This window comes from Panthera pardus, unplaced genomic scaffold (assembly GCF_024362965.1).
Source record: "Panthera pardus isolate Hobbes unplaced genomic scaffold, ASM2436296v1 HiC_scaffold_21, whole genome shotgun sequence".
NCBI classification, from domain to species: domain Eukaryota; kingdom Metazoa; phylum Chordata; class Mammalia; order Carnivora; family Felidae; genus Panthera; species Panthera pardus.
The window spans coordinates 16,042,188-16,064,386 of record NW_026526777.1 but is presented as its reverse complement, the minus strand read 5'-3'; the positions used below and the strand labels follow the sequence as shown (position 1 = coordinate 16,064,386).

General features: G+C 37.5%; 1 protein-coding gene across 1 annotated transcript in view; it reads left to right on the top strand.

The window, feature by feature from the left end:
- Window positions 1–22,199, top strand: part of KCTD3 (potassium channel tetramerization domain containing 3) — a 53,786-nt gene that overhangs the window by 5,739 nt on the left and 25,848 nt on the right. Inside the window, exons 4-9 of the mRNA XM_019465618.2 lie at window positions 747–820; window positions 5,286–5,344; window positions 5,622–5,702; window positions 6,633–6,773; window positions 7,500–7,590; window positions 12,174–12,364. Coding sequence (XP_019321163.2) covers window positions 747–820; window positions 5,286–5,344; window positions 5,622–5,702; window positions 6,633–6,773; window positions 7,500–7,590; window positions 12,174–12,364 — 637 coding nt within the window. The remainder of the gene's footprint in view (window positions 1–746; window positions 821–5,285; window positions 5,345–5,621; window positions 5,703–6,632; window positions 6,774–7,499; window positions 7,591–12,173; window positions 12,365–22,199) is intronic.

Below are 22,199 nucleotides of genomic sequence, written 5' to 3'. Positions count from 1 at the left end.
TGCAAGCTTTAAAAGGTGTTCATTTTTATGGTTAGAACTTTTATGATTGATTTAAAATCTGTATCCAAAGTGTTGGTATACATTCCTGTAGAAAGTTATCAATTACCTATTTCATATTTTCTAAAGCATTGTTTTTTTCCCTGTATGTGGTGCAGTATTTGTTATTTAAGAAATGTGTTTTGTCATCATCCCCCATCCCTGGCTTTTGAGGAAACTGAGATAATGGAATGTAAAAATGCTATGAGAATAGTATTCGTTTCCAGTTTTTATAGTAATGTGCAGTATTTATTTTTCTTGATTACCCTGTGTGTTTTATTAAAGTACATTGTTGTTTCATTAATTCACATATGAATCACAAATTATATAAGTCACAGTCATTGTCACCAGTAATTAATGATAAGATAACATAAGAAGGTATTATTTATGTATAATGGTTTTGAAGTATTTACTGATTTCTACAATATTTCAGATAAAAAGTATGTCACTTTTACCAAAAATATCAATAAATAGATGCCAGTATTCCTACATTTAAAATATTATCAATCAAATAATAGGTTTTTGGGTGAAGAGACAATACTACCTTAAATGCACACATTTAAAACTGCATTCTAACTTTAGAAACATTAAAATCTAAGAGTGGGATCAAGTAAATACGGTATTTAAATAATTTAGTGTTTGTCCCCTTAGTGCTACAGATTAATTAGTTGAATTTATAATTTGAAAATAAAACAATTCTTCATTTACAGATATTTATTGATCGAGATCCAGCAGCATTCGCACCCATTTTAAATTTTCTTCGGACAAAAGAACTAGATTTAAGGTAAGAAATGTATCTTTTTAAAGTAAATTCTTACCGGTAGGTCTGTGTTTTTGGAATATTCTATGGAACGAAAAAGTTCTCCCCCGCCCCCATCCCCAAATTGTTTTGCTTGAAAGTTTCCGCAGAATTAAACTCACAGGTAGAGGCCACCGTCGTATCTATCATCTCTTCCTTTAGACCCCTCCACTAGCTTCCCATTCAGTTTCCTGCCTGCATTCTTCCTTCCGATTAGTTTTCACACTGTAGCCAAACTTATCTTCTAAAAATATAAATGTCATCTGGTTGCTACTCTACTTAAAACTCTTATTTAATATGTTCTTGGATTAATGGCTGGGGATTTGGGAGTTTATTGTTTCATAAGGCTCTCTACGATCTTGCCCCTGCTAAATTTCTCTTGTTTCAACAGTTTCGCCTCTTGGTGGTGTTGGTCTTTTTTTTTTTTTTTTTTTTTTAATTTTTTACTATTTAGTTTTGAAAGAGAGAGAGACAGAGAACGAGTGGGGGAGGGGGAGAGGAAGACACAGAATCCAAAGCAGGTTCCAGGCTCTGAGCTGTCAGTATAGAACCTGATGCAGGGGTTGAACTCCCGGACCGTGAGATCATGACCTGCGCCAAAGCGGGACGCTTAACTGACTGAGCCATCCAGGCGCCCCTTTGTGGTCTTGGTCTTGGTCCTGACTTCTTCAATAATGTCTGGTATGTCCACTCAGTATAGGTCTTCCTAGTTTCCTGTCCTGCCATTACCACAACATTTCTTACACATTTTGCTTTTTTAGTAGTCTATCTTCTGTTTGACTTTAAATTCCAACAGGGTAAGCACTGTCCTATATAGTCCCAGGATCTAGCATTGTGTTTGGTACATGAGTTTTATGCGTCATGTCCAATACATGAGTTTTATAGATTGTAGATAAACGAATGACCATTTTAAACTGTTACTTTAACTTTACCAACATCTGGATTCCTACTAAGAATTTACAGTCTAATTTGCCTTTATTATTCTTTTATTCCCTATATTCCTAGTGAACTGTCACTGAAGATCTCTTTATACTTTTTTAGACACAGCTTTTAAAATTCCAATTGTTTAGAGGTGCCTGGCTGGCTCAGTTGGTGAAGTATGTGCCTCTTGATCTCAAGGTTGTGAGTTCAAGCCCCATGTTGGGTATAGAGATTACTTAAAAATAAAATCTAAAAAATATTTTAAAAATTCTGGTTGTTTATTTGACCTGCTTCTTTATAATATTATGTAAGTTTTGGCTTATATTTACTGGAATATGAGCTCCTTAAAGATGACAAAAATCTTTTGGTCTCTTGTTTCCTGTGATTTTTCCAGTGTTAAAACAGTGCATATAAAACAAAAAAGACTGCATATAGTCACTTTGTAGCTTTTCAATAGATATTTACTGAATCAATAAAAGAGTTTGTTGGAGCTTTTTGTTTTTTTTTGGTCCGTGGAGGTGGCAAATAAGTTACTAACTACTTCTTGAATAAAATTATCTTGACTCATAGAATTTGATGAAAGAAGCCTAAATTTACTTGTGGTCGATTTCTTGTGACTAGTTCACAGCTAGATAACCCAGTAAAGGCAGAATTAGTAAGAATTAAATATCTGTATTTATTGATTGCGCTTCTTATAAATTGCTATGTTACTTCATTTAAAGAGGCCTATCAAATTAAAATTCTCTAAGTAGTAGTACCTTTCAAAAGAAGATGGGAAGGAATTTAAAAAATACTGTATTCTAATTTTCTACCTTCCATAAAATTCTTCTGTTGCCCTTATCACACTGCGCTATAATTACCATATTTGTTTTCTTGTCCTCCCCAGGAGACTGGGTTCAAGAACTGTTGTGACCTGAGCCACCTCGTAATTAGCCAGCACTATTGTGCTGTTAACACAGATGGTTTTGAAAAGAAAGGTTTAACTGTTTTTGTGTTAAACCAGTCACAACCAATTTGACAAACAAAAGCAATTTAACATTGCAGTTGTACGTGTTTATTAAACCCAAGGAATTGTTTAAAAGACCTTTTTTGGAGCGGTTTTAGGTTTACAACAAAATCAAGAGGAAGATACAGAGATCTCTCATGTACCTCTTGTTCCTACACATGCATAGCCTACCCCATTATCAACATCACTTACCAGAATGGTACTTTTTTTTTTTTCATGCCAAGGGTGAACCTCCATTGACACATCATAACCACGCAAAGTTCATAGTTTACATTATAGTTAACTCTAGGTCTTGTGTATTCTGTGGGTTTAGACAAATGTATAATGACACGTGTCCATCATTTTAATATCATAGAAAATATTTTCACTAACTTCATCTTTTGTGCTCTGACTGTTGATCCCCCCTCCCCCCCCCGCCCTGCAACCGTTGATCTTTTCATTATCTCCATAATTTTGCCTTTTCCAGAATGTCTTATGCTTGGAATAATACCGTAGGTAGGCTTTTCAGATTGCCTTTTCTTTCGCCAGTATCACACTGTTTTGATTACTATCGCTTTATGGTAAATGCCATGGTTGAGTACTGGCAGTCCTCCAATTTTATTCTCCCTCAATATTGTGTTGACTATTCTGGGTCTTTTCACTCTCCATAGAAACTCTAGAATCAGTTTGTCAATATCCATAAAATAACTTGCTAGAATTTTGATTAGGATTTAATTGAATTTCAGATGAAGTTGTAAAGAACTGACATGTTAACAAAACTGAATTTTCTAATCCATGAACATGGAATATCATTCCATTTACTTAGTTCTTTGATTTTGTTCATTAGAGTTACGTAGTTTGCTTCATATAGATCTTAACATATTTTTTGTTAGATTTATACCTAAATAATTGTTTTTGGTGGTACTAATGTAAATGGTATTATGTTTTTAATTTTAAATTCCACTATTCATTATTAGTACATAGCAATTGACTTTTATATACTAACCTTGTATCCTGCAACCTTACTATAATCGTTTATTAGTTCTAGGAGTTTTTTGTCTGTACTTTTGGATTTTCTACATAGATAACCATGTCATCTGTGAATAACAGTTGTATGTTTTCTGTGTGCCTTTATTACAGTTCTTGCCTTATGGCATTATTGAGAATTTTTGCACCAATGTTCATGAGAGATACTGGTCTGTACTCTTCTTATAGTGTCTTAGTTTTGGTATTAGGGTAATACTGGCCTTATAAAATGAGTTAGGAAATATTCCTATTTCTAACTTCTGAAAGAGATTATAGAGAACTGGTATGATTTCTTAACTTAAATGTTTGGTAGAATTCACTAGTGAATCTTTCTGGGTCTGTTGCTTTCTGTTTTGATTCAATTCCTTTAGTAGGTATAGGCCTATACGGATTGTCTCTTTTTTTCTTATGTGAATTTCAGCAAATGATACCTTTCAAAGAATTGGTCCATTTCATCTTGGTTATCAGATTTGTGGGAAAAGAATTGTTGACAGTATTCCTTTATTATCCTTTTAATTTTTAGTGATGCTGCTCTTATTTCTTCCCAGGCAATATTTTTAAAGTAAGGACAAGTTATAACTGCAAGTCAAAATGAATCATTAGTATTGTAAGCTCTTAATCTTCTGTTCTTTTTACTTTTTATTTTCAAATTATTTAATGGTCCTATAACATCTTCTAGTAAGCTTAGCCCTTTTTAAGGCTAGTCTCCCCCCCCCCCCCACTTTTTCTTTATATTTTTATTTTTGGTTTCTGATGAGAAGAGTCATTTATCTGAATTTCTTTGTTCAACAAATATTTATTACATAATTATTATATACAGTCATTATGCAAGGTATATGAAAATGGATGGATCATGCGCTTGTAGGGATCTTAAGAAAGTTTTTTTTAATGTTATTTATTTTGGAGAGAGAGAGAGATAGAGGGAGAGCGGGGGAAGAGCAGAGAGAGAGAGGGAAACATAGAATCCTAAGCAGGCTCCTGGCTCTGAGCTGTCAGCACAGAGCCAGACATGGGGCTCAAACTCAAACCATGAGATCGTGACCTGAGCCAAAGCTGGACGCTGAGCCACCCAGGCGCCTGGAGTAGGGATCTTTATAGTATAATTGGGGAGGTTAAAATACATATAGAAATAATTATGATAAAAATTTAAAAGCAATAAATGTCATACAAGAATGATTCTTACTCTTATTTGCCTTATTAGGTATTTCTTGATAATTTATTCATATTAACCCTCTGAAGCCCTAATTTCTCAGTTACCCAATTCATCTACACGGGAATGGTTTTTAAGTAAAAAAATGTTTTCGTTGGCATGCGTTTTGTTTTTTGTTTGTTTGTTTTGTTTTGTTTTATTTAGAGCTTTTAAAATGACTAAAGATATTAGAAGAATAAGTTTTAAAGCCTTATGAATTTGTTCACTTTAAGAATGTAGTACTTTTTCCCTCTGCTTCAGATAATCCAAGTTGCCAGTGTTGGAGGATTTATACCATTTGTTTGGTGTTTTGTTTTTTTTTTTTGTAGGGGAGTAAGTATTAATGTTCTCAGGCATGAAGCAGAATTTTATGGAATCACTCCATTAGGTATGTGTTGTCCTAATAATTTTGTTTTTATGATGTGACTTTTCATGTAGTAAACTTGTCTAATGAAATATGTTTTGTACCAGGTCCTGTTTTTTGATGACCTGGTTCAGTGTGCTTACTTTTTGTGGTTTTTCATAGTAAAAAGAGGTTGTCAACTGATTTAACTTAAACATTTTCCTTTTCTTTCCTTATCCTCTTTAACTAGAGAAAATAAAAATGGAGTCCTATTTTTCTGTTTGCATGTACTCTTGACAAGTTTGCTTTGAAATGTTTTTAGTAAGAAGGCTTCTCCTATGCGAAGAACTGGAACGCTCATCTTGCGGCAGTGTCCTTTTTCATGGTTACTTGCCTCCACCAGGTACTTCTGCTTCGTTTAGCTAGTCTTTAAGAAAATTTGGTTTTTCATCGTTTGGCAAGTACAGGCATGTAGAGAGGAAAATCTGTTTTCTTGATTATTGAGTTTCTCGTGTATAAATATACTAGGAATGCTGAGAACTTTAATTTTAACAGAAGTCCTACTGTATGTTAGAGTGGGGATGTGCCAAACTTTTTCTTTTCTGGAAAAAGCCAGACAGGCTTGTGGGCTAGAAGATCTGGATGGCAACTACTCAGCCCTGTCGTACGCTCTGCGGACATGAACGGATGCAACCAGTACAACTTTATTGATGTAAACAGCCATGGCCCGTAGCCTGCCAGCCCGTGTTAGAGCACCGGCTGTCAGTGTCCTTTCTGTAGAACCCGGGGAGCTCTGCAGGCATAGGCCAGTGTACGAGAGAGAGGCCGTGAGGCGCCTGTCATCCCTGTCCCACCTCGGTCAGTTAGGAGACTTTTGCCTTTACCTTTGTTAAGCTGGGCTTCTGAGCAAGATTTCATTCCAAAACAGACTCTCCTGCCAAATAAAAGACATTTAGTAAAAGGGGCAGTTGAGCTGCAAAGCAGTTTCCGTGAGTGCCTTGTACCGAACACAAAGCAACTGGTAACACTGTAAACAGACAGCAAATGTGAACACTGGTGACAACTGAATTAATGATTGATTTCAGTAAGCTAGAGTTAGCTAAAATGGAATATAACATGATTGATAAATAGAAATCTGTTGAAAGAATTTATTTCATTTTCATTTTGTTGTTTTTCACAGTAATTAAATTATTTGTAATAAATTGCTATATTGGAAGGTATTTTTTAGCTATGATGAAATTCACATTTGTATGTTTCTTTGTTACAGTGTGAAATTATAAATTTTTGGTAGGTGAATTTAGAAATAAATGTACCTTATTATTTCTTTTTATAGGTATTCCTAGTCGTAAAATAAACAACACAACTAGATCCTCTGCTGGTTCTAGGAATGGATTAAATTCCACAGAAAGTGAAGCTCGGGGAAATGGTACCCAGCCTGCTCTCTCTGGAACTGGAGAAGAGACTGTTAGGCTAGGTAAACAAAGATTACAGAAGTAGACAGAAAAAAAAAAATGCAAATGGTTTTAGTTCTGAGTGATACTGAGTAATTATTTTTTAAAGATGTGATCTTTGCCTTACCTGTCTTTTAATGTAAATATATCATTTATATTTTTATATCTCATTTGACATATAATTTATTTAAAAAGTTTGTGATCATCTGTTTGCTCTAAATCTTTAGGAGTTGACAAACCTTTTTTTTAAACATTTCTTCATTATTGAGAGACAGAGAGAGACAGAGCACGAGCGTGGGAGGGGCAGAGAGAGGGGGAGAAACAGAATCTGAAGCAGGCTCCAGGCTCTGAGCTGTCAGCACAGAGCCCGACGTGGGGCTCAAACGTACGAGCAGTGAGATCATGACCTGAGCTGAAGTCGGACGCCCAACCGACTGAGCGGTGCACCGACAAACTTTTTATGTTAAAGAAACAGGTGCCCCAACAGGTGCCCCGACACCCAGGTGCCCCGACAAACTTTTTATGTTAAAGAAACAGTAAACATTTTAGGCTCAGTCTGAACTGTTTGACTCTGCCATTGATTGCAGCATTGAAAACAGCCAAGGACAATATGTAAATAAATGTGCATGGCTGTGTTTCAGCCAAACTTTATTAATCAAAACAGGTAGAAGACTGGAATCAGCCCATGGGCCATAGTATACGCACCCCGGCTTTAGAACATTAACCACTTCTTTTTCTACAATCAACAGGGTTTCCTGTGGATCCACGAAAGGTGCTAATTGTGGCTGGCCATCACAACTGGATTGTAGCTGCATATGCTCATTTCGCTGTGTGTTACAGGTACTGTATAAGTAATAAAGGTTTGTTTTTGGAGAGGTGTAGTTCTTAATAATTGCGATTTTATATTTACAGACATAAGAGTTGTTAGTCATCATATTTTTTTCCTGCGTATTTTGCCCACTTCTGTGTCTCTTGACTAGATTTCGTTTGGTTTTATTTATGTAATTAATTTGATAAATGTTCTGATAGCTTTTATATATCTTTCCCATTTAATACCAACTGTGATAGAATTGAGGTATCTTGAGGTTATTTCTTTTTGCTTATTCTGTCCAGCTCTTGAATCACTTAACTATTAGACTAAGTGGCTAGGCAGAATTACTAATAGGAGTCTTGTGATTTTCTGTCTATAGTGATTTCAGTCTTTTGTACTCTGTAGGTGGGGGTAGTAAGACTTGGTCATGACTTTCAAAGAGTTGGGAGTGAGGTATTGAAGCAGGACAATTGTGGGCAGCAGTGATATGGTTTAATGTCTGTAACATGTGAGACTTACACAGAGGTGGTTTGGTTTTACTAATTCTTGGCATTCTCAGAAACTAAGAGAGAATGAAGAAGAATGTAGTGGAGACCAGTGATTCTGTTTCTTTAAATTGGAGAAGGGGTAGGATTCTTTGTTCACAATCACTGTATACAGTGTTACTCTGACAAAGTGGCATAGTAGCACATAGACGGTTGTGATTATTATCCCACTTAATTGCTAAAAAATAAAAGAATATATAAACATTTTGTCACTATTGAGTTTAGTTAAGAAAAAATACCCACAATAGATTAAAAATATGAAAAATAACTTATAGAGTTTACAGATGTATTTTAAAGAATCCCAGATGTATTTGTTTAAATCTGAGCTTATTGGTAGGTTAGCCATTTGGGTAAAAAAGCCTTTTGTAACAATAATCTCTATGTTATATTTTCATTGCAATAGAGAGTTAGTGCAAACTTTTCCTTCTGAGAGTATTCTGTTTTTTTTATTTTAATTATTAAATAGTATGGAAATGACTTTTTGGGTGATTTCTTTGGGGGATGACTTTTATATGAAGCAAGACTGATTTGAAAAAAGGAATTTTTTGAGGGGAGGTGTTTTGAACTTAAGGGCTGTGGCTCTAAGTTGAGAAAACTATTTTAGATTTTATTTTTTATTTGGTTAAATATTATGTACGTGTTTTTATTAATAAGGAATTCCAGAGGAGTTGTGAAATAGTTATGTTACCCAGGTGTAACCTCTGTTATTGCACAGCAGTACTGAAGATTGCTACTTGCCACACAGAGACATGCAGTATTGCACAAAATTTCCCTCACTGAGTGACAAATATCAGAAGGATGCTGTTACATTTTCCATTTTTTGTGTTTGCTTTTGACCATGACCTTTCTTTGCTTTCTCTGAGTGTTGTTGATGGCAGACTAATTATGCACAGTGACGAAGGAAGAGAATTGAGGATGTATTGCATTTCCTCATATATGGTTAAATCATTTAACACAGTGGCAATTAGAAGATTTCAAAATAAATACTCAAATGATTTCAATAGTGTAATCTTTTCCACAAGTTGTTTTTCCACAGCTTTTCATAAATTTAAAACCCTAAAAAATGAAATAGTACATTGAACCCCTGTATGTTCTCACCTAGATTTACTAATTTTCCATATTCTTAGGCTTTACTTTTTTTTTTTCCTTCAAATTTCTATTTAAATTCTAGTTAGTTAACACACAGTACAGTGTTGGTTTCAGGAGTAGTTCAGTGGTTCATCACTTACAACACCCAGTGCTCATCCCAACAAGTGCCCTCCTTAGTGCCCATCGCCCATCTAGCCCTTCCCCCACTCACTTCCCTCCCTCAGCCCTCAGTTTGTTCTCTGACCTTAAGAGTCTCTCATGGTTTGTTTCCCTCTCTCTTTTTTTTCCTCCCTCCCACGCTTACCTGTTTACTTTTGTATATCTATGTTACTGAAGAGAGGTTGTGTAAATTGTTGCCCTCCAGGAGCTTTTCGATCTTCAATCCATTCGGAACTTGCTTTTGGTTTATGGTGTGAGATTTAGGGATCTATTTTCTTTTCTTCCAAGAGGGTAGTAGCTAATTATGTTCTGATTATTTATCACATAAATTATCCTTTCCTCAGTGAATTTGCAAGCCCTCCTTTATCTTGCTTTATATTTGTATAGATATACTTAGATCTAATTTTAGACTGTCTTCTAAAATGACCTATTTTATCTGTTCCCATATAATCTGGGGTACTACGTATTTGTAGTAAGTTGCACAATGTTGTCGGGGCATGACTCCTCCACTACATTTCTTTTGAGATTTTAATGTGGATGGTATTCATATTCTTTGCATAAGTCTCCTGATTTCATAGTGTTGGTTCACTGGGCAGGAGTAAGGAGGTAGAGTACCAATCAAAGCTCATCTGTCTTGTTTTACATATTAAAGTTTTGTGTCACTTGTGTGGAAAATGATAAAGCATATATGTTTTTCATCTTTGTATTTGATTTTAACTTAAAAACAGTATCACCTATCATATTGAATTAAATTTTCTTTTTTGTTTGATCTTTAATCAGAATAATTGGTTTATTCTGAAAGAGAGAGAGAAAGAGAGCACATACATGTAGGAGGGACCGAGAGAGAGGGAATCCCAAGCAGGCTCTGTACTCGCAGTGCAGAACCCCATGTGGGCTCAGACTCATGAACTGTGAGATCATGACCTGAGCGGAAACCAGGATTTGGATGCTTAACTGACTGAGTCACCAGGTGCCTCAAGTTAAATTTTCTAATTGTTATAATCACTTTCAAATATGTTGTCCTGATTCTTTTACTCTTTTTTGGCATCCCTATTTTATAATAACCTAATTTCTGTAGAGAAAGGTACCTTATAAGTATGATTTCTATAAAAGATGAGCTCATACACACTTACATTTCTAAAGTAATGATCACAAAAATCACATCATTAAATTCCGCACAGGATCTCTGTTGAACACTGTCCTGAGCCTCGTATGTGTCTGTGTCTACATCAGCAGCGTGTGGTCACTATTCTCAAGGTGCTGGCAAATCCCTGCTTTGTGCCCAGTTTGACAGTTCCTAAGAGGGCCTATATGTCATATCTCAATGTTTGTACATGTTTAGATTTTACTAAATGATTTTTTTCTGTTTATGTATCATAACACATGATCCCATCTGGTGGCTGAAGTGAGTAATTGCAGAACCATATAATGCTTAGGAAAAATTGTGCATTTTCTTAAAAAAATTGTGCATTTTCTGTATATTCTTTTGAAGTTAAGGAAATCATTAGTTCTTTGAAATGATAAGGCTGAATTGCATATTTTTGCGAGTTATGGTTGTATTACTTTAGCGTACTTCAAAAAAATTTTTTTTAAGTTTTATGTATTTATTTTGGGGGTAGGGGAGAAAATCTCAAGCAGGCTCTGTGTTGCCAGTGCAGAGCCCATTGTGGGCTTGAACCCACAAGCTGTGAGATCATGACCTGAGCTGAAATCGGGAGTCAGCTGCTCAACCGACTGAGCCCTCCAGGTGCATGTTAGCACACGTTATTAAACAAAATTGAAGCGAAAGTATTTCTACCCAGGTCCTCAGGTAACTGTCATGTATGAACACTGAAGGTTTTTTTGTGATTGTGTGTCAGGTAGTATATAAATGAGCATCGTTTTCTTCACGCTGTGTTTATTGTCATAGGTAAGGCAAATAAAAACTTTACAACTTTGTTTCCATCGGTGTGACTTCAAAAACAGATATTCCATAGTTAAGGTTGAGGTCATTACTTGTGACTGCATAACTGTAAGTTCTGAATGTATGAAGGCTGGCTATATAATCACATGGAATACATGTCTGAAAGACTTAAGTTCAGGTAGGGCAGAAAAATTACTAAGAACTTAAAGGTATGTTTATAAGTGATGAAATATTAAAGCTTTTATAGTCACTCAACTGCAGATCTGAACCGTGGTAGGCTTTATTTATTTGGAAAGAATAGGCTCATGCAATTTTTTCATTTAGAATGAAACCTTTAAAATCAGGCTTTTCCAAAGCCCTACATTTTTTTCATTTGATTGTCCCAGTTTATTGGAATGCATAGTGGTATATACCGGATTATGCCTTCATCTTGGTTTACCTGGATAGACTATCAGCCCTGTCGCCTGAAGTACCAAAAAATAATAGGTTGATTGTAGGTAGTTACAGTTAATAACTCAATAACTGATTAATAATTGAAAGGAATAATATCCTAAAATTCTGATTTTTGTGACTGTTCTATCCATAGATAATGATAGTAGCACTTTTCTGAGTAGAAAAGTGAAAGATATAATCTTTTTCTTTTTTTTTAAGTTGTTAAAGCTTTTTCAAAATCTGAGTGATTGTTCTAAACTTTCCTTTGGAGAAATATAAAATGCTGGTCTCTTGTTATGTGGCTTATATGTCCTATGTATGTAAATAGAAGATAGCTTAAGAATATTGTTCTGGCTTTGTAGAGGAAATATATTGGCAGAATCTTGTATTTAATAAATATAGCTGTGATTAATTTTTTTGGAACATTCGTTTGTATTTGCTTAATTGCTGCTGAGTCTAACTTATACTTTATTTTTACTAACAGAATCAAAGAGTCTTCAGGATGGCAACAAGTGTTTACAAGTCCATATTTGGATTGGACTATTGAACGAGTAGCTTTAAATGCCAAAGTAGTTGGAGGTCCACATGGAGACAAAGACAAAATGGTTGCTGTTGCTTCAGAGAGTAGCATCATCTTATGGAGTGTCCAAGATGGAGGGAGCGGAAGTGAAATTGGTAGGGAAATTCTTGTTCCTGCTGCATTTTGCTGGTATATGTAATACTGTGAAGTTTAAGAGGGATCGCCCATCAGCATAAGAGCCAACCTGGACCATTACTTAGCTAGAGCTGCCGCATCATCTTTCCAGGGTTCAGTGGTAATAGAACTGCTCAATGTGAGAAGAAAGATCTAGTAAAGATGGGGAAGTTTAGTGTTTTAGGAGAGAGGGGAGAGTTTTGTTTTTTTTTTTTTACCAGTTTGCTCCAGCTGAAAGCTGGCAGCTTTATGAGCATATATTTTTCCTGGATCCCAGTGAGTTGGGCCACTTTCTCTCCAGTTCCGTATACTGTGGGGCCTGAAGATGGGGTAAATAACTGTCTTTCTCACCCTCATTTGTTGCTTCTAGAGCAGAAATTCTCAAACTTTTTAATCTCAGAACTACTTTGTACTCTTAAAAAGTCATTCAAGACCATTAAGAGATTTTGCTAGTGTATATTATATCTATCGTTACTTATCATTAGGAGAATTAAGGCTGAAACTTTTATAAATGTTTATTAATTAGTTTCAAAATAGCAATAATAAACCCGTTGCATGGTGACATGAGTAACATTTTAATGAAAACTAGCTTTGTTTTCCAAAAATGTTTGTGAGAAGAGTGGCGTTGGTTTACAGTTTTGTGAATCTCTAATATTTTATTGAATTCCAGTGCCTGCCTGTTTGTGCATTTAGTCTGCTGCATTATGTGTTTTTGGTTGATCTACATGAAGGAAATTTGGCTTTATGCAGATATGTAGTTGGAAAAAAAACATTTTAATAGTCTTTCCAGGTAATTGTGGACATTGTTTTTTTTGCTACTTTTCTTAAACATTTGAAATCGTATCGATGAACTTTGCATACTCTGTTAAACTAAAATTCATCAATCTGTCTTATTTAGTTTTTAATTTTTTTAATGTTTATTTTTGAGAGAGAGAGACAGACAGACAAAGCATGAGTGGGGGGGAGGGGCAGAGAAAGAGAGAGACACAGAATCTGAAGCAGGCTCCAGGCTCTGAGCTGTCAGCCCAGAGCCCGATGCGGGGCTCGAACCCACTAACCGTGAGATCATGACCTGAGCCAAAGTTGGACACTTAACCGACTGAGCTACCCAGGTGCCCCTCAGCAGTCTCTTTTATACTTTGAATGGATGTTTTATCCATGCGTGGTTTTGTGACATCATGCATTGGTCATTTGGAAAACGTTGGTTTACTGAGTTATGGAGATCTTCCAAATGTTGATATCTTTCATTGTACAATATCCAGGAAAAAAAATCACTAGTTACCACGTCTCTAAATTCTAATGTATTGGGACACCGTCACATTCCCTGTGGTAGGTAAAAGTGTTCCACAATTCCAATTTTCACTTGAATCATTGAATTTTTATCATTGAAATAACAGGCTTATTTTGTTCTCTTTTGAGGGAAGTCTACTAAGTACTCAAATCTGAATTACAATGGTTTGTCACCCTTTCAGATAAAAATGACATTCTGTGAAAAGAGCTGCTAGGTTAGCTCTCAGCTCCAGCATTCGAGATGCTTTTCCTTGACTGACGTACACATAGTACTTGGTCACACAGAATATTAAGAACACATATACTCAAAATTGAGATTGAGTCAGTACAAAATGCTATATAAATTGCTTCATCAAAGACATTCTTAAACTGGCCTTTTTTTCTTTCCTTGCGAGAGTGTGTGGCAGAGAATTGAATGGCTGCTGGTACAGTTTGGTGCCCCTGCTTTAATTTGTGCTCAGGTGCCTGCCATTGTCACCCACGTTGCTTTGCATACCTACCGTCAGTGTAACTGTCAACACAGATGTTTTAGGATAAAGCATGAGATTCATAAAAGTTTTTAATGTTTCGAGTATTTCAACACCACATGCGTTTGTGGCCGTACATTCACGCAAAAGATCTTTAATGATCGATTGGTTCTGACACCAAATTAATAGAAGCAAAATACCAGGGTCAGCTACATCTGTATATGAATCTGTTTGTAGGACAAAAATGTAGTCTGGCTCACAAGATACTGTCTCTGCCAAGTCTTTAATTCAGGAACTTACTGTGTAATTGAAAAGTGGCAGCATTGTGATTTTTTTACTGACTTTTCATCTAGTAGGCATTCAGCATTGTCACGCGTCCCAGGCTTTCTCAGCTGCTAGCAGTTGTGTGCGCCTCTCTAGCCAGTCCAGCACCATAATTACCCTGTAAAGTGCTTCAGTGCCTCTTTCATTTCTACTTTGAAATTTTATAACAGTTCTGGCTTTTGAAGACCTTTTCATATCTTCATTTAAAATATTTTTTTCCAGGGGCACATGAATGGCTCAGTTGGATGAGCATCCGGCTCTTGATTTCAGCTCAGGTTATGATCCCAGGGTCGTGGAATCGAGCCCCATTTTGGGCTCCGTGCTGAGCGTGGAGCCTGCTTGGAATTCTCTCCCTCCGCCCCTCTCCCCTACTGCCACATGCTCGTTCTCTCTCTCTCTCTCTCTCTCTCTGTCTCTCAAATAAAAATAAGTTTTTGTTTTTTTTTAAGTTTATTTATTTTGAGAGAGACAGAGTGCAAACAGGGGAGGGAGGGGCAGAGAGAGGGAGAATCTCGAGTAGGCTCTGTGCTTTCAGTGCAGAACCCAACACTAGGGTTGAACTCACAAATCTGTGAGATCACGACCTGGGCCGAAATGGAGTCAGATGCTCAACCAACTGAGCCACCCAAGTGTCCCAAAATACTTGTCTTTAAACTGAATATGTGATCTCAGTGTGCCCACAACTGGCATTAGGGTAGTATTCAGAAATGTTCTGTTGGATAGGCACAATAAGGTATCAACATCTATACATTTGAGGGAAATAATAATTTTTGTTAATTCTAATAGTTAATTTCCTATTTTCCTATTTTGCTCCAGTCTCCCTTCCATGTCATATCTATATTTGTCAGCACCTTTAGACTTAGATGGCACAGCTGTGGGTTTTGCAGCAGACAAATGTTTTAATTTTATCATTTTGAAGCCAAAGAACCATCAATAAGTAGATGAAAAATGTATTAGAATAAACTTATTTTAGAATAAATTATTTCAAACAGTTTCAAATAAAGTTTTAAAATTTGTAGAGGTTTCCAGAACATTTTTAATACTAATATTGCAAAACACAGCAAAGTACATATTTCTCAACTGTGTTTCTTTGTAGGCTCGAGGAAAGTTTGGGTTTTAAGGTAATTTATTGGACAATAAAGAGGTTACAGCAGATAAAACTGAAGACAAACAGAACATAGTGGAAGTATTTCCAACAAACTAAGTTAATCTTGGGGAAACTTACAAAGTTAGTTATATCATACAGCTATCAATATAGACAATTCTAGGCAACATAAGAATAGATACATACATTCTGTTAGCTGTCATAATGATGTCCCCATTAAGTCAGGTAGCATCTGGAAGATTCCTCTGTATATTCTTGAGATAACGACAGTAAACAAGGCAAATAATTCTTTAATATTATATAAAAATAGTCTTGACCTCTCAGACTTCTAGAATGTGTCTCAGAGACCCACAGAGACTCACATACCACACTTTGAGAATTATTGTTCTAGACCACTTGCCTTCCCTTCTCTCCAGCTTCCCACCTGACCTCCCCACATTTCAAATCTCCTGTGAGTCATTGGGACTTATACTTGGTATGTCTTCACCTGGGTCATTATCCTTTATTCCTTTGAAGTTACCAGCTCTAGTTCCCCAGCTCAAACATTCTTTTACTTCCCTGGGATCTTTACTTATCGCTTCCCTTGTATCAGGTTTGGAATCTGTCATCACATTCCCTCTGGCACAGAGCCTCAGTTTCCTCGCACTACTCCCTTTGCTGTTTTTCCCTGAAGAAACCCCAACCCTGGTGGGGGTGCCTGGGTGGCTCAGTTAAGCGTCGTCTGACTTTGGCTCAGGTCATGATCTCACGGTTTGTGGGTTCAAGCCCCACTTCAGGCTTTGTGCTGACAGCTCAGAGCCTGGAGCCTACTTCAGATTCTGGGTCTCCCTTTCTGCCTCTCCCCTGCTTGCACTCTGTCTCTCTCTGTCTCTTAAAAATAAATGTTAAAAAAAATTTTTTTTTAAAAAGAAGTCCCAACCCTGGCCAAATCCACCTTTCTACCTGAAAAGCTAAATATGACTTGGAAACAGAAATGTATGCATACAAAGCAATACTTCATCTCCATTCATGACCTCTACTCTCAGGTGGGCCTTTAAAAGCTACCCAGAGGGGCGCCTGGGTGGCTCAGTCGGTTAAGCGTCCGACTTCGGCTCAGGTCATGATCTCGCGGTCCGTGAGTTCGAGCCCCGCGTCGGGCTCTGTGCTGACAGCTCAGAGCCTGGAGCATGTTTCAGATTCTGTGTCTCCCTCTCTCTGACCCTCCCCTGTTCATGCTCTGTCTCTCCCTGTCTCGAAAATGAATAAAACGTTAAAAAAAAAAAAAAAAAAAGCTACCCAGAAATGCTCATGCGTTATCCTTGTCACTTTGCCACTCTCCTAAATGACTATTTCACACTGTTTTCCTTTTCTTTAGACTTCCAGCACTTTCTGCCACTCTCATTGAGAGAGAATATCAAGTCATATCTGTGTATCTGTGCTCATATACGCTGTTGTCCCATGTGTTACCGTGACTAAGTTGTCCCTGCTTTAATCTAAGGCCAACTGCGTGCATTTTGTTGTATAACTAGATCCTGTTTGCTTTCACTTACAAGGAGCAAGGACATTGCTCCAGTAGCCGTTTGCTCTGTCTCCTGCTTCGTAAGGACTGCTCACCTCCTGCTCTTGGACCCTTTCCGCCAGCACACAACCATGCTGTAATTCTGTGGTGAGAATAACAACAAAAACTACCCTACATTCTCTTTCAGGTTTTGCTCCATTTTTGTGCTTTCCTAAAGCAGAAGATAGGAGTTACCTGAACTTGTTTCAACGTCCTCCTCTTCTGTTCTTTCCTGAAGTTGCTCTAATCATTCTTTTGCCCCCACTGCTTCATAAAACTACTCTTGTTAGTATGACCTGTGGTCTGTACTCTGCTAAATCCTGTGATCAATTCCGAGTCTCCTCTTATTAAAACTTTAGAGCTGTCATTTGATACCATGATTCCTTTCCTTTGGAGGACTTTTCCTCTTTTGGCTTCCAGGATACTTTATAATCCTGGTTTTTATCCAACCTCCTTGTGTCTTATCGGTTCCTTTTTGATAGTTCCTCCTCATTTGACTGATTTCAAATTGTTGGAGGGCCCCAGAGCTCATCTTTCCTCTGTATTTATTCTGTTACTGATCTCATACACTCTAATGGTGCTGTGTGCTGATGAGTCACATGTTTATGTGTCTATTGTTGGCCCCTCCTCCGAACTTCAGAATTGTGCTTGTGTGAGGGGTCCCAAAGACCACTTCCAGTTTCAGTGGTTTGCACTCACAGGATTCCGCAAGAGCTACTTAGGGTTATGATTTATTACAATGAAAACATACAAAGCAAAATCAGTAAAAAGACGCATGGGATGAAGTCTAGTGGAAATCAAGTATAAGGTTTCAAGAGTTCTCTTCCAGTGGTGTCCCAAAGGACATGCTTAATTTCTCCAGCAATGGATTGTAACAATACCTGTGGAATGGCTGCCAGAGAAGCTCATTAGACATTTGGTGCCCAGGATTTTTCCTGGAGGTTAGTCACAGAGGCAGCCTCTGTGTGGCACGTACCAGGAGTCCACAGTTCCCAAAGGAAAGCAGGTGTTCACCATTAACCCCATTGTTTACACAGTTTAGGTTGTCTGTCACCATGGATTACATTTCCTTTGTTTAGTTTCATGAGTGGAATTACTTAGTATGTATTCTTTTGTGTCTGGCTTCTTTCATTTAGCATAATGTTTCTGAGATTCATCTATATTGTTGTATGTATCAGTGACCCGTTCCTTTTTACTGCTGAGTAGTAGTCCGTTGAATGAGTATCCTAGAATTTGTTTATCCATTTATCTGTTGATGGACATTTGGTTTATTTCCAGTTCAGAGGTGTTATAAATTCAAGAAGTCGTCTTTCTCTGGGCATGTTTTCTTTTCTTTCTTCTCTTGTTTTGTTTTGTTTAGTGAATATGTTTTCTCAAGGTAAATCAAGGTAAATAACCTAGCAGTGGAATTTCTGGGTCATATAAAAAGTGTATGCTTAAGGTTATAAGACACTTACAAACTGGTTTCCAGAGCAGTTGTATTATTTTACATTTCTGCTAGCAGTGTATGAGAGGAGTATATACAGTGATTTTAATGGTGGTTTTAATTGCATTTTGCTGCGGATTAATGATACTGAGTATCTCTTTCATGTGCTTTATTGACCATTTATATTATTTCTTTTGGGATGTGTCTTTAAATCATTTTCTCAGGGCACCCGGGTGGCTTGGTTGAGCATTCGATTCGGCTCACGTCAAGATCCCAGGGTTGTGGGATCCAGCCCCTCGTGGTTCGGCTCTGCGCTAAGTGTAGAATATGCTTGGTATTCTCTCTCCTCCCTCTGCCCCTCTTCCCCGCTTGTGCACGCACTCTCTGTCTCTCTCTCAAAAAATAAAATTAAATTTAAAAAAAAATAATTGTTTGGGGCATCTGGGTGGCTCAGTCGGTTAAGCGGCAGACTTTGGCTCAGGTCATGATCTCACGGTTTCAGGAGTTCGAGCCCTGTGTCGGCTCTGTGCTGACAGCTCAGAGCCTGCTTGAGATTCTCCCTCTTTCTCTGCCCCTTGCCTGCTCATGCTCTCTGTCTCTCTCAAAATAAATAAACTAAAAAATAAAAATAAAATAAATAAATCATTGTTCTCTTTTTATGAGGTTGTCATTCTATTATTGATTTGTGATAGTTCTTTATATATTCCGGATTAGAGGTTTGCAGCCAGGCATATTATCACCTAGGAGGCATGTGGAAGTGTCTGGAGACATTTTTGATTGACACAGCTAAGGGAGTTCTTTGTGTGTATCCCTCTGTCTTCCTCCCTCCCTCCCTTCCCCTCTCCATTATCTCTTTCTCCTCTCCTTTTGTCTTCTTTTTGGAACTCAGCTTTGTATTAGACTACTTCATATTGGTCTAGAGATCACTGAAGCACTGTTGGTTTGTTTCATTTTTCTCCCCATTTTTAAAACAATTTAGATCAGTTTTTTTTATGTCTTTAATATTATTTACCCATTTTCTTCAGTTAAGCCCATCTAGTAAGTTTTTTATTTGCGATATTGGACTTTTAAGCTGCAAAATGACCTCTTTTGATTCCATTTTTAGTTTGTTTTTCTGCTGAGATTTCTTAACCTTTTTACTTATGATGTTCTACTTTTTATTAAATCCAGCATATTCATTATAGTTGTTCCGTTATTTTTTTACTTTAATTCCAGTATCTGGATCATCTCATATTTTTATTTCAGGCCCTATTCTACTTTGCACGTCTAGGAAGTTTTGACTGTATGCAGGGCATGTGCATGATACATCATATAGGGGATATGATTATGTTCTCTCTTAAAAGATGTGAGGTTAGTCCTGGTAGGCAGTTAAATTACTGGAGGATCTTCTTGATCCTGCTGGGCTTATTTTTGTGCTTTGTTAAGGGTAGTTAGCCTCCCTCTGCTTGATTTTTTATTTAAAGGCTTGGCTCCTATTCAGGGGTGTGGTCCTTATTCCTAAAGTGTTGCCTTTTCTGGAGTCTTTACGGAAGGAACGTCTGAGGTGTTCATCCAGGGTTCTCCACTCTTCCTGAGCTGGAGCGACCCAGGTAACCTCTGTCACCTGTACTCTGCACTCAGGCCTGTGGCAGCCTTTCTCTTCTGTTTTTTGGGGATTTTTCCTCTGCCCAGGTGCAGTCCGGCCTCTGCCAACGGGTAGGAAACCCGTGTGCAAACCTTCTGTGCCGCCGGCTCACTCACCCTGGCGCACTTGCCTTTTTCTTATCACTTTTGCTCTCAGGTTCTAGCCACCTCATCAACTGCACGCTCTACCTCAGTCTCTTCAGTTCAGGGAGAAGCCGTCACTCTGCCCGTGAGTTTGACCTCCCTGTGGTAGGGCCAGTAAAGCGCCCTGAACGCCGAAAGCCGGGTGAATGCGGGGCTCCTGGCTATTTCCCACCTTTGCGTCTTCAGCTACCCGTTGTCCGGTGCCTGAACACAGCTGCCTCGTGTGTTGTGGCCCGTTGTCGCTTCACCGTGAGGAAAAATCCGATGCCGTGTGTATGCCATCATGGCTGGCAGTGGGAGTCCTCCCTAACAACTGTAGGGAAAAAGTTTTAACGTTACAACTTTGAAATTATGATACGCTGGTAATTAATTGTACGGAGAGAAAGTTAAGTTGTGTTTTCTCTCCCCTCCCCCACTCCTTTTTTCAAACAGGCGCTTGTAACACGGCAGTGAGTGGAGATTTCAGGCCTTCCTTTGCTTTCAGAGGCCAGTGTGGTAGGGAGCTGTGTTGGGAGACGGTACGTGGAATTTGTTCATGTCCAGTGAAAGAAACCACTGATTATTACAGATGTTCTTCAAACTTGACAGCACCATCCAAAGAAAATTGTTTGGCTGGTTTGTCTGGGATAGAGCTCTTCCAGAGGTCGGGCTCCTTTCATCTTAACTTGTATAAGGCGGCGCTGCTGGATTGCTGCTAGAAGCAGCGTTTTGCTGAAAGGGTCCCCGAAGACAGAACTTGTCATTACTTGTAGCGTGTCTTCCCTGTGGATAGTAGCCGAGATTGTTGAGCCTAAGCAGGAGTGACACTTTGAGTTTCTTGAGATCATTCAGAATGTCTTCCTTGATTTCCCTCGATTTCATCCTTCTCTAGAGTAATCGATGTTAGTTGGTTTTCTAGTTTTTATTTCCACCTTTCACGCGGCCCATAGTACTGAATATGGTTGGTTTCACATGTTCTGAACAATTGTTTTGCATCAAAATTAAAGGACTTCCTAAAATTGTGTTTGAGGTGATGATTTTCTGCTCTGGAGTGGCAGGTTTTTGGGTATGTGTGTTGTATTTTATTTTGCTGGGTTTTTTTTTTTTTTTTTTTGGTTGACAGGTTGGGTTCAGGTGGTGTATTCATGTGTATAAATACATATTTATACATATAGATTATATATATATGTGTATATATACATATATATACACGTATATATGTGTATACATACACATATATATATACATTATACATACAATATATACACATTATATATATATGTGTATATATACATATACACATATATATATACACATATATATGACATTCTTAGCAATACTTACCACTTTTTGTTTCTTTTTGTCCAGTGTAAATCATTTTTCCTCCTAGGTGCCTGGCTTTTTCAAAATTAGTTGAGAAATTTTTTTTGAAGATTTATTTTTGGACTGCCTGGCTGGTTCAGTCAGTGGAGCGTGCAACTCCTGATCTTGGGGTTTTGGGTTGGAGCTCTTCGTTGGGTGGAGAGATTACTTAAAAATATTTTTACATTTTTATGAAAAACAAAGAGGTTGCATGCTCCACCAACTGAGCCAGCCAGGTGCTCCTGGTTAAGAATTTTCAAGGCGTTATTTATTGCTGCTGGTCTTGTCTTGTATGTAGTTCACAGTTCTGAACAGAAAGGGAAATACTGTGCACTGGTGTAAGAATCAAAAGAAATCAGTTACCTTTTCTGGATTATGCTTTCAGTACATGCTGCAGTTGCAATTAATTGGTTTGTTTCTTCCCATGAGTTCTTCAGAGCCTTATGCATCATGTTTTTCTATTATATATTGTCCAGAAACGACTGTAAAGGGCCATAATGCCATACTAAAGTGAGCCTAGAATTCTAGAATTCTCTCTTTTAGCTATTCTTGGGTCTTC